Below are 13,639 nucleotides of genomic sequence, written 5' to 3' on the forward strand. Positions count from 1 at the left end.
TGCAACTATATATATGATGTCATAGACATAGATGCTTACCATCTTAGAAAGGTTGCAAGTTTTGAAATTTTGTTTGAATTTGGCACACCATACTATGCTTCCAAATGATTGCAAAAACGGTGAACCAGTTCATAAGGATACTGGTTCCATGCAAATTTTGTGGCCTATGCCATACTATGCTTCTAAATTATCACAACAGAGGAAGTCGGGTCCGTGCAAATTTTGAGGCCTGCTGTGGTTGTATTTACTTGATTTATCCACATCAAGATTTTCCATAGAACTTGATGATGAAATCTTGATTTTCCATAGAACTTGAAGATGAAATCTTGATTTTCCATAGAAGTAGATGATCTACGTCTTTGGAGGTAAAGTGATAATTTGGTAGCAATTGTGTACGTGTTTGCTTCATAAGGCACAAGTGATCTAAGCTCCGGTGTGGTGCCTCATTTTAGTTTTAAAATCGCGTTAAGAAAAGCTCATTGAAGGCTAGATGCTGCACGAAATTTCTCAAATGTCCTAGGAGCTCATTGAAATCTAAGAGATTGTCTAAAACTGCTCAGATTTTTTTGGTAATTTCTCCTTTCCTCTATTAATGAATGAATTTCGTAAGTGTTAGAGTAGCTGTTATTGCCATTAATCGAGCCATTGAACTTTTGATCTTTCTACTTGTTCCGTTTTTGTTTCCAGGTTCCCATTGCTTTTTAATATTACTCTTTGGCTTTTGGTATTTATTAATTTTTGTATGGTTGTTTGATTAGGCATGTTTATTTTCTTCTCCTACTCTATCTTAAAATTATTTGTTGTTTTTGTTTAAATTTTGTGTGTACAATAGAAATTTCATTAAAATCTAATAGTTCTTTTTCTTGTTAAAAATAATTTTTGAGAATAAATCTACTCGTAAGCTACTGATGCCCAATTCAATCGGACCCATTAATCAGTTCACCCTACTCGGTACAAATCAAAACTCAAGCAATCATTTTCGTTCTAGCTTAAAGCTACTAATTTTTCTCCCTCTGTGATTTTTTTAATTGCACAAGGATTATGAGTCTTTACTAATTAACCCAAGTATGGATTTCTTCTATTGTCTTTGCTATGGCTTTTGATTTTATATTCAAGGCAGAATTATGCATATAACCTATTTGATTATATGTTTTTGAGGAATTTTAATTTGCTTATAGTGATCACTACAATCTAAGTTTGGTTATCTTATTAAGAAGCGACAAAAGCACATACTGACAAAGCATTTGAGTCAGGACGCTCTACAGTTGCTTACAATGTGGGTATGTATTGAATGTCTTGTACTTTCAAAAGAAACTTGTCCATGTACGATTGAGTTTATTGTGAATTATCAAGAAAAAAAAAAAACAATGACAAATTAGTTGGAATTGGGTTTTGAAACTAAAGGTTTTTTTTTATGAATTTGATTTCAGGATGATCAATTTAATTAAGTTTCTATGAAAATATAATTCTTCTTTAAAGAAAGTTAATTTGTGCTTAAGAGAAAAAAAATAAAACTTGTGCTTGGGCAGCTTTTTTATTTTATGGAGCACTCTTGAAGGTTCAATTATGTTTATATGCTTATCTTCTACCAAATTAGACGGTTTACTTCTGGAACCTGTCAATTGTTAGTGTAGAACTACTATTTAGTTTGACACTGATATTTAATTATCACAATAGATTCTTTATATATATATATATATAGAAGATCATTTCATTCAAATAAATCTACATTAATGGCAGAAAATACATCAAACAAACATAACACAGATACATATAGATCTGAAACCAATAAATATAACAGATCTAAAAAAATAATACAAATAAAGATAATATTATTGATGCTCCTATATATCTTCCATATGAATGAATCACTACACCCCAATACATCAGTGCATGGTTGCTAACAACCAGATCTGATTAAAACTGGTTCAAGTCTAAAAAGAAATTTGGATCTGACAATAATGGATAAATTACAGATCTAAGAAACTAGATTCTAGATCTACAAAATCTCAAATTTCACAAAATAAAACCAAAAACTCTCACAAAGAAAAAACCTATAAAAGAATAAAACTCTCACTAAAATAATTTGGGAGAAAAGAAACTCTCACTAGGAGATCCTAGGAGAGAAGAATCTCTCATTAGGAAATCATAGGAGAGAATTTATTCAAATAAGAGAAACTAAAAACTATAAAGAGTACTTCTTCCCATGGAAAAAGACCAGATTTGATCTCTCTCCCATGGGAGAGATGAAGAAGATCTTGATTAGAAAAGTTCTAGAGAAAAGGGAGAGAAAAGAGTTTTAATGAGAAGGAAGAGAAACTTAATTATCACAATAGATTCTTGTTGTCTCTATTTATTCATTAAATTTTTAGGCTTCATTCTTACTAGGGATAATTTCAGAAACCTCCCTTGAGCTTTCTGACAATTTTACTGAGCTCCTCTGAAATTTGAAAAATTACACTTACCTCTCTTGATTTGATAATTTTAGTAACAAAATCTTAAAATAATATTGACTTGGTTAATTTTTTAAATGAATACCCAAAAATACGCTTGTGTAATGAGTTTTAATTTATTTTTCTATACAATTATAAGATTATTTAGTATAATTATAAGGAAAATGTGCCAAAATTTTAATGTCCATATCTACTATTTGATAAATAACTATAATAATAATTTTATTACTATGATATGATACTTTTGATGGAATTTTATTATGAATTTAGATTTATAAGATAGAAAAGAAAATGTTGAAATAATTCATTTAGAGTTTATTAATTTTTAGAGTAGTGGGATTATCATAATTTAGTAGTGCTTTGGGCCATTTCTTTTTGATTTATCGTTAATTTTAATACCAACAAATAGAAAACAAAGATCAGCAAAAACATTGGATTACATATAAAATTAACTCGTTAAAAAAATCACTGGTTCGACATTTGGTTATAATAGAAACTAGAGATAATAGTGGTAGTTTTACAGTTTTATTGGCAAAAAATTTAAAAAAAAAAGGAATAAGAAGGACAAAGGATGAAAAAATAATTTTAAAACTCATTCTAAGTATAAGCATACCAAATAAGAGAATTTTATTAAAATATTTAAGAGTAAAATTGTCATTTTAAATGACAAGGGAGTTCTGTAACATTTTTCAAATCTCATGGGAGTTTAGTGAAATTGTCAAAAACCTTTAGGGGAGGTTTCTGAAATTTTCCTTTCTTACTATTAAATATTGTCGTGTACAGATTCCCAACATGTGATAGGCACTGAATTCATCTAACCATAGCATTTGTGATAACCATATCAAATTGGCATGCACTAGATTCAAAGCATTTGTGATAAATTAGGCACATATTGAAAGTTGAACTAGAACCCAAAATTGCATGAGCAATATCGACTCAAGCAAAGATGAAAGAGAGCCTAGCAAAAAAGCAATGAACCTGACCTATGAATGAAAAAAGCTAGAGGACTACTGCTTTCATTCCTATGTATTGATTCAAACACATAAAATTATCTTCTTCACCGTTCTAATTGCTTCATCAATTCTTAACATGCACAAATCAACTACCAATTTTATAATTGACAATTTTATCAATATTAGCATAAACTAAATCTATTGTTCATATATTCGTGCAATGTGCATAATTTTTTAGCACACAAAAGTAATTCCATGTAAGAATTGAGAAACCAGAAATGTAAGAATATTGATAAGATCTTTAATTTCATAATTTGCAATTTCAGGCAAAAAAAAAGTGTGAGATCTTTTTTAAGCTAAATTTATTATCAATTTTATATCAATTTGGTATTGCTTGAAATGCTCCTTCTCTTTGAGAATTTTCATTAAATATGCAAATCATTTGAGACTTCACCCATATTTGAAAACGGTAGACCACACAATCAAAATAGGTTCAGTTCATCATTCAGATTGAGAAGAGAACTGGCCAAAAATACCAAAATCCTAGCACATCAATTTGCTACATAGAATACGACGGGAAGGAGGAGGGCAAACCCGCAAACATCCTCTCATCCAATACCCACCAATAAGCAACAAAAAGATGCAGCGTAGAATCGGGAATTGCTAATCAAAGGGGGAAAAAGGCAATCTACAAAAGAATGAGAACAGAATGTCTACTTGCATTCTGTGCAGTAATGCAGTTAGTCAAAGCTTTGATGACCGGCTCCATCTGCCTCGTAGATAGTCCTAGAGTGAGATAGTTTGCTCGATGCTGGAAAGAGAATCCTCCACACCATGCAACGCAAGGTTTAGATGGGATTGGAGATTGGAATGTCAAAAAGTTTCATCGTCTAAAGCTTCAGAGCCCTCCAAACTATCAACTAGTTTTACGGTATTAGTCCCTTCTAAACCATTCACTTGTAGCCTTGCCCACTTGGTCACCTCCATGTCACCTTGGAGGAGCTTCAGAATAAGGCTCATCTGAGGTCTAGCTCTTGCCGCACGTCTAATACAAAGTGCAGCTGCTAAAGCCATCCTCTCCAACTCCTCACCATCATACATGCTACTTAAACTTGGGTCTAGCAGTTGAGTAAATTTTCCGGAGTTTGGAATTGGTTTTGCTCACATAACAAGGCTTTCTTGGCCCTTTGGAGAGTCATTGCTTATAGGCTTTCTTCCTGAAAGAAGCTCAAGAAGGACCACTCCAAATGCATACACGTCAATCTTGTCATTAACTTTTCCATACACAAAATATTCAGGAGCCAAGTAACCGAAATTTCCTGCTGTGCATGTTATGTGAGTTGAAGTGGTTGAAGCCCATTTAGCCAGCCCAAAGTCAGAGAGCTGAGGCTCAAAATCATCAGAGAGTAGTATATTAGAAGATTTCACATCCCTGTGAATCACTGGCTGAGCATCTCTATTGTGAAGATATTCAAGTGCTTCGGCTACACCAACAGCCACCTTATATCTCTGGGTCCATCCAAATGCAAGTGGATCCTTCTTGTAACGATGAAGGTTCTCTTCAAGGCTTCCTCTTGACAGGAAATCATACACCAAAAGGAGGTGGTTGTCCTCAAAACAAAACCCAAAAAGAGAGATGATATTCAAAGGAGTAATAATCTCTATTTCCAGAACAAACTCTGTCAACACAACTTCATATCATGCTTAAAGAATCGGCCGAGTCCAAGACCACTTGGCCGAGTCATCACGGGAACGCAGCTCTCAGTTTTGATACCGGAACGAGATGATTTTGAAATACATGGATTGCCAAGAACTAGGCCGAGAAGTCTCTGACACAAATAAAAATGGCCGAGTCATACCGAGTCGCTTCAAGTCATCCCGAGTCCAAATCATTTGCTAATTTTTACTTTCCTTTTGCTAATTTTTTATTATTTTGTTTAGCATATTTTTTATATTATATACAATTTTTAGAATATTAAATGCTTCAAAATTAGCGTCTTGCCAAGACCGCGATCGATATGCCGAAACCGATGTGAAACAGTCCGAGCTGCAACCGCGACTTTGAACCATGCTTCAGATGGCTTTAAAATTTTGACAGCAAGCTCCTTTCCATCAGGAAGGCAACCCTTATAAACCTTACTGCTTCCACCTTTACCAACCATGTTCTCGGGGATGAAATATGATGTTGCTGAGACAAGTTCCTCGTATTTAAACAATCTACAAGTTGCTGAATACTTCTCATGGAGACCCTCCAACTCCTTTGGTAAGGCCTTAGATATACCATCTGAATAAGTATCTCATTGCCAATGGGAACAATCGCACTACATTCTCCATCTATTTTGGGGGATTGATCTTTATCATGACCACAAACTCTTCCTTTTTCATTTGAATCAATTGACTGAAAATGCTTGCTGGGTAAACGCAATGCCCACTGAACCACAGTGATCTGACGGAATGAGGAGTTGTTAAGTTCGCTTGTTTGATAATATTGCTCGGCGAAGAAGTGGCCAACCAGGTCTAACTTCAGGCAATTCCCTCATCAACATCGAAATTGAACTAGATGCAACCTCTATCTTTTGTAATGGCACTACCGCCATTGAGTCTCCATTGCTGCCATCACAGGAAGATTCTTTTGCTGATTGTGTATTGCGATCATCTTCAGGTACTGTAGCAAGAGAACAAATAGGACAACCCTTTTTTAAGAAACCATCCTCATGTTTAGAATCAGCATTTTTTTGGGGCTAGATCTAAAGTCCCATTAGTAACGTGGTCAGATGCTATCATTCCCATTGCCAAATTGCCATCAGTGATTGCTTTGTTATTTTTAGTCAGAGAACTCTGAAGTGCATTAAATAGACCATTCCTATGGTGATGTTCAATTTCTTTTGTGATGATATTGGAGGAAGATGGAGCCCCTTTATGAAAGATAATTTTCCCATTATTTACAGCTAAAGTTGAACGATCCTTGGCCAACTTCTTAGCACAGTATTTAGCTACGGAGGCTGATGACCTGATGGTATGATGATTCCTTGAAGTTCCAACTATAAGCTCAGTTGCTGAGTAAGATTTTGCTTCACGAACTAAAATTTTGCGAATTGATGATCCTCTGCAGATCTTTAGCTTGAGATCCACATGTCTGAGGTTGCAGAAGCCTTCATAAACTGCAAGAACAGAGTCAAAAGCTTTACAAGAGACAGCAGAGATGATTTCCCATCACGATCCACAATTTCATTACTATCAAGAACATGAACGGCAATGACACGATCCCCAGGCTGAGCAACTTTAACCAAAGCCCAAGTGAGCAGTTTTTTACTCTGAGCATCAAGCTTCACTCCCACCACCACCGTCCGGCCATCAACACTTCGATATCCAGATGCATTCGAGTATAACCGAAGTGAATCTTTCAGGTTTCCATATGTACATGTAACCATTTGCTTCACGCTAGTACGACGATTTTTTTGTGGACATTTTTTTCATTATAAGTGGAAGGGCTCAAAATCTAACCTCTCACTTAAGGTGTTTTTGATAAAATTAAAGTTTAAAAATTTAAATTTAAATTTTGAAATTTGAAATTTGAATCCATTAAATCAGTGAATTGTTAACTATTAAATTTGATACATTTGAATGTATATCATATTATTAAGTGATAAGTGAATAGTTTATCACTTATATTTTGGAGCAAATTTTACCTAAAAAATTTAGTGTAACTTAACGAATTCAGATGTTCTAACTTTGGTTATCGAACGTATCTGAATATGTTAAGATCTGAACCTATTAAATTTAAATGCTGAATTAGATTATCAGATACGACTTAGGCTCTGTAAAATTCAGTTAAACCGATACCCTAATCCAGACCCTTATGGATCTTAAAAAATAAGTCCAAATCCAAATCCTCCTGAATCTAGATATCTAATGGGTATCCATTATATTTTTCTAAACACACTAAAGTAAAAATATATTAAAAATACATAGATTTCAAAAAATATATATATATATAAACATCATCCAATTTTTATTTTCAAATAATAAAATTAATATTTGAGAAGTTGAATGCAATATTATGAATTCAAAAAAATAACCATTATTGACTGCTTCTATTTATTTTTAAAACTTCAACTGTATCTACATTCAAATTTTCGTTTATTTGCCTTTACTTTTTCTTCTTGTTCTAAAAAAGTTTGTACTAATTACAATGATAAGCAGAATTAATTTGTAAAAAGAAAACAATCATGAAATTTTACTATATTTGATCCAATGACCATAGAATATTAGAATATTTTATAAATTTACTAATATATATAATTTGATTATATATACATGGGTTTGGGTAGGAGCCGGTATGAATTTGGATTTGGATATGGATTATAAAAATTCACACCTTATCTACATCCATAACTCTTTTACAAGGTTTGGATCTAGGTAGGATTTGGATTTGAAAAATTAAATTCAAACCCTACCCAAGTATATTGGACTTGGATAAAATCCAATCCATTTACATGCCTAACCACCACCCCCACCCTCTTCCTCCTCCCCCTTCCCCTTCCCTCTTCCTCTTCCACTCCTCTTCTCTTCCCCCCCCCCCACCCCTACCCCCACCCCTCCCCTCCCCCTTTCGATTTGGTTGGGGCCTCTGGTCGCTACCAAATCGCGACCAAAAAGTATAATTCAGATGCAGTAGTTCAACATATCATGAAAATTAGTCAAGAATTTGGACTATTTCAGTAGTTTAACAAATCATGAAAATTACTTAATTCTCATTCTTGTTGCTGTTTTTCTTCTTTTTTTTTCCCTTTTTTTCTTTGAGAAATTCGACTTAGAAACTGCACCTCCTCCACGCCGGCAGAAAGAAAACACCGAAAGAAAAGCCAAAACTGATCTTTATTTGTTTCTTTTTCTCCTGTGCATCTGGTTGGATTTCGTGGTTTGGCAATTATACCCTGCCGGAAAAACTGCTGAAGAATAAGAAATGGTCGAAAAGGACAAATAGGAAAGCCAAACAGCCAAATACTTAAGCTAGATTCTAGTTTCTTCAGCACTAATGTCTTGCGTTCACAGAGTATAGTAATAAAGCAAAATGACTAAATCCAATGGATTATTATTAGATTCCCTATAAAGACTCAGACAAGAAAGACAGCGCATTATTGTGTTCAACAAGTTCCAAACATCCATCGTCTTTACAAACAAGTGTGATACATGTTTACCCAAACATATGGCGACGACAAGAATCCTGTGACAAGATCTTTTTCACTTCATTTTGGTTCCGTTAAATATGACGATGCCCTTTTTTCCAAAGAAAGAATAAAATGACTCCTTTACTTTTTGTTTTTCTTTGAATTTTTCTATCGAACCCCCATTGGACACTTATTTAACACATCTAAATTTTACATAATCTGTCACATATATATATATATATATATATATATATATATATATATATATATATATATATATATATATACATACTAATATTTGTTACCTTTCCTTATATTTATTTACCTTTCTTGATTAATCTTACGTTTTAAAAATTTTAATATATGTTAATGAGTGCCCCGTTGAGCACCCATTATACAGACACTTTTTCTTTCACATTTCTTGTATTTTCTTGTTAATATGTATTTTGCTTCGAAAACAATGAATACTAGAATATGCTGAACAGAAGGAATTAATGCGATAGAAATGATGTATAGGTAGAGTTCTCGAAAATTTTCTGCTATAAACTATGATACTATTTCTAAATACTACTAAATTTTAGTGACATAATTCGTGTGAAGTGAAGTGGCATATCTTCTCTTGTTTACTTTCTCTTGCTCTTATGCGTGGCGTGCAAATAATCCTTAGAATTGTTCTTAATATTGACCAGAAAAGTTCAATTTAAGATTGTTCTCTTAGAAAGGAAAAGTGCAAAGCGAATGATTCCAAAAGGGAAATGTTGTTTTCCCTTTCCTTTTCCTTTTCCTTTCATTTTCAGAAAATCTAGAAATGCACCCACATAAAACAATATTATTCCAGCATAATTTTTGTGTGATGCATCGCTATTTGCTAAGATGCAACATGGTACAATGTTCCTTCCATGTTACCAACACATAACATTTGTTGGCTTCCAATTTTGCGCAATTGCCAAGATGATTTTTTTTTTTTTTTAACATTTTCTTCCCCACCCTGACTTTATTGTCCCTCTCACTTTGTCCCTTGCTTCACGTCAATACTCAACATTAGTATAAAATCAAGGGTAAATTACTTACTATCCCCTATGATTTTGCAGAATGCTAGATGACCCCCCTGAGATTTTAAAATAGCCACATAACCCTCATGTAGTTTTATGCAAAATGAAAAATAGATAGAATGTACAATCAATTATGCCATTTATACCAAATTTTTTTTAAAAGCGCGTGTGATAAAATCTTAATATCGATGTAACCCCTTATGATTTATATAAATATTCACTTTATTCCTCTATGATTTTTGTATTTATCCACATAATCTCTTTATACTTTTATACGAGGTGGTTAAGCCATTGATTAATTTATTAGCATTTAAATAAAGGCACTATTGATATTTTAATTTACGATGTTACAAAGCTATTTTTCGTCAAATTTTCACTTTATACAAAATCTTATGAGGTGAAGTAGATATTTTAAAATGTTAGGAGGGCCATGTGGTAATAAATAAAACTACTGGGGGTTACATGTAATTTACCCTAAAATCAAAGACTTCAAAATTTCTTCCAAAATTGCCATGTCATGCCAAGGTTATTTTTGTTGTTAAATATGTAAAGATGCCGTCCCTCAATATCATCCCATGTATTTTATTAATCTCAAATCCATTGCCAACACTGTTGTGAGTTGTGACTTGTGATTGAGTTGAAAGGACGAAAACAAAAAGTTCCACATCAAAGTGTTATTATCTGCATTTTGTGTATTGGATACTTTGCTGATTGATGCTACTAATTATACTGAAGTACTAGTGCATTCTTTCTCAGTTTCAACGACGCTACTTCTATGAATAAGCAAGTTATTTAAAAGAGACAAACTAAGTTGGATAAAAAAAAGCCATTTAACTCGTGCCTCCTCCTCATCATTCCAATACAATCGAACCCATAGATCATTGAGTTACTGTGGGAATCTGATGGAGGACTACGAAGCAGATGAACAAGAAGCCAACGGAGGTAAAAAACAGCGACAACCACCACAGCCGCCGGATACTGATTGGTTCGATGTGGAAGATAACAGTCTCTATGGCCTTTATCAGCAACAGAACAATCCCACGCCCAGCAAGGTTGCTTTCTTGGAAGGTGGTCAACAAGCTACGAGTACTCCGCCGCAGTTTAATTGGGTACAGAATGATTTCCAGCACCTGGTCAGCACGCCTGCAGTGCATTCATTCCAACCAATTTATGATCAGGCCACGGCCAAGAACAACGAGCAGCCGCAGCAACAACGACTTCCTGAAACGGGCGGCAAATGGCAGCAGCTCAAGGGAAAAACACATTCGTTTACCTTAGCATCCCTGGAGCTTCTGAGCAATTATGGGAAGGGCTTCAAGAATGCGGCCAGAGAAGATCAAAACTGGAGCAACGACTCCCCAACAAATATTGATCAGGATAGCAGCCAGGGCCGGAGATTATCCCTGGGAGAGATCATCAGGGCGGCTGGAGCGAGGTACATCCAATTCTCCACCAAAAATGTTGACGGCTTTTCGGGGCTTATCCACCCATACGCTTCTGCCATCACGGACATTTCAGTAGCAGAAACTGCAGACGTGGAACTCGTGCAGTTTCTTTTGATTGCAGCCGAGTGCGTGGGTCACAAAAAGTTTGACCTCGCAAGCGGCTTGATCACTCGCTGCCTGTGTATCGCCTCCGATTCAGGGAATGCTGCCCAGAGAATTGTATTCCACTTTGCCGAAGCTTTGCAGCATAGGATTGATATGCAGACAGGAAAGATCACTCCTGAGAGAATCATTGAACGGTTTGCCTATGCAAGGAACCTTGAATTGGATTTCAATCTTTCCTTCCTGGCATGCCACCAGGCGATCCCCTTCACCCAGGTCACACAATTTGCTGCGATGCAAGCAGTCATTGACAACGTCAAATCGGCAACCAAGATCCACCTGGTTGATCTGCACATCAGGAGCGGAGTCCAATGGACCGTGTTGATGCAAGCTCTGGTTGAGCGGGATGACCGTCCAGCACTCAGGATAACGGCGGTGGGAACCATGAACAAGCAGCGTATGGAGGAAACGGGCAAGAGACTGATCAGCTTTGCTCAGTCCCTGAATTTATCCCTTTCTTTCAATGTAGTGATGGTCTCCGACATGGAAGAGTTGAAGGAAGACATGCTCAGCAAAGCACCTGATGAAGCCGTGGCTGTTTACTCTCCCCTAATACTCAGAACCATGATCTCAAAACCTGAGAGCTTGAGAAATGTAATCAAAGTGATCAGGAGGATGAAGCCGGCGGTAGTGGTAGTCACCGAGGTAGAAGCCAACCACAATTCACCGCTATTCATTAGCCGTTTCACCGAATCCCTCTTCTTTTATAGCGCATTCTTTGATTGCCTGGAGGACTGCATGGAGCGGAATAATGAGCACCGGAAGACGATTGAGGGAATCTATTTGGGTGAAGGGATTAGAAACATGGTTGGGAGCGAGGGCGACAAAAGATGTACCCGAAATGTGATGATTGATGTTTGGAGAGAGTTCTTCACAAGATACGGGATGGTGGAGGTCGAACTCAGCCATTCATCTCTGCAACAAGCTAATATGATTCTCAAGAAGTTCCATAAGGCCAGCTCCTGCAATCTTATCAATACTGGTAAAGGTATAGTCATTGGATGGAAGGGAACTCCCATCCATTCTCTTACTACTTGGAAATTCATGTAATTAAGCAGATTGATTCTGAAGAGTAAAATATAAGGAAGGAAACAAAACTCTCCAATTTGGAGGGCAAGTGAAAAATGTCTGTTAGATTTTTATTTGGAAAATGCCAATGTTACAGAAGGAAATATAATATACATATAACTTCTTGATCCAAACAATAGGAAAATCTCTCCTCTTCTCTATTTCTTTTTTCTCGTGACTTAAGTTTTGTCGTCTTTCTTTTCTATCCTGAACTCCCAAGCCAGGTTACGCCTAATCTCATTCCATACCATGGCCAAAAATCTAAAGAAGGATACCGGAAACAAATGCAATTGCTTTTTCAAAACATCGAATGCATTGTTGGAAAGCCCAATTATTATGTTATTGGGATCCCATAAGAACACAAATACAGCTATCTTAGTCTTGATCCAAATTGCATTTCTTTAACCAAAACCTTCTTGAGAGCACGGAGAGTTAATTTGTATTGAATATTTGTTTGTAGATCATGAATACAAATATTTTAGAACCAACGAAATATACATTAAGGGATCATACATACCTCAGTGAAGATTACTCTATTCACTTTTGCTGAGAGAGATAGAGAATTGGATTTTTGGTCTCAAATGTTCGGGGCATGAATGTTTCTAGTTCCTAAAGTTTGGACGAAAACAAATATAGTCCCAAAATTTCAATCTCTAAATGCATTTAATCCTATTGACTGATTTTTGCCAATTGCTACCCGAATCCAATCACGTGCTACTATGTCCGGCAATTAATTTTTTGAAGAAAAATATTGTTGGCCATAATTTGCAGTAATAGATGATTAATTACTCACATGTAGATCACATAATCAGTCATCTTTTATTCCAGATTATAGCTAGTAACATTTTATCAAATTTTAAAATTTTTCAAAAATTAATTATCAACAGATTTCAGTAGTAATTGGGAAAAACCAGTCATTAGGACCAAATTTGCATGATAGCTGAAACATCTAGGACGTCATTTGCCTTCATCTAAAATTTAGGAACTAAAAACACTCATATCTCAAACATTTGAAACTAAAACTGTACTTCTCTCAAAAAGAAAAAAGAGGTTTTGGTAGATATTAGCAAACCAAAATAATAAATAAATGAATACTAATCTAGATACCTAGGGGGTTATATTGGAATTGAAGGATAAAACTGAAAGATTAATGTAATAACTGTATGTAACGTGTTTGTGTTTATTTATACTCGTTGTAAAACCTTAATGAGCATAAATGTGGAATGTTAAACACACGCAAATTTCTTGCATGATGGTTTCAATTAAAGTAAACTAATTGATATGAAAGACCGGATTGATTTGGAAACTCTATTAGTTATAATACATCAAAATTAA

At 35.1% G+C, this 13,639-nt stretch overlaps 1 protein-coding gene and 1 pseudogene across 1 annotated transcript; one reads left to right on the forward strand and one right to left on the reverse strand.

Annotated features, from left to right (window-relative positions):
* Positions 1 to 4,150: 4,150 nt before the first annotated feature.
* On the reverse strand, positions 4,151 to 6,837 carry LOC113740927 (protein kinase STUNTED-like; annotated as a pseudogene).
* A 3,517-nt stretch (positions 6,838 to 10,354) lies between these two features.
* LOC113740880 (DELLA protein RGL1-like) lies at positions 10,355 to 12,361 on the forward strand. The gene has a single exon (XM_027268395.2). The coding sequence runs from the start codon at positions 10,532 to 10,534 to the stop codon at positions 12,284 to 12,286; it is 1,755 nt and encodes a 584-aa protein (XP_027124196.1). The 5' UTR covers positions 10,355 to 10,531; the 3' UTR covers positions 12,287 to 12,361.
* Positions 12,362 to 13,639: the final 1,278 nt, after the last annotated feature.

The sequence above is a fragment of the Coffea arabica genome, chromosome 1e, assembly GCF_036785885.1.
Source record: "Coffea arabica cultivar ET-39 chromosome 1e, Coffea Arabica ET-39 HiFi, whole genome shotgun sequence".
Lineage (NCBI taxonomy): Eukaryota > Viridiplantae > Streptophyta > Magnoliopsida > Gentianales > Rubiaceae > Coffea > Coffea arabica.

What these genes read in the sequence shown, in the direction of transcription:
- LOC113740880 (XM_027268395.2), top strand. Translation starts at nt 10,532, where the DNA reads ATGGAGGACTACGAAGCAGATGAACAAGAAGCCAACGGAGGTAAAAAA.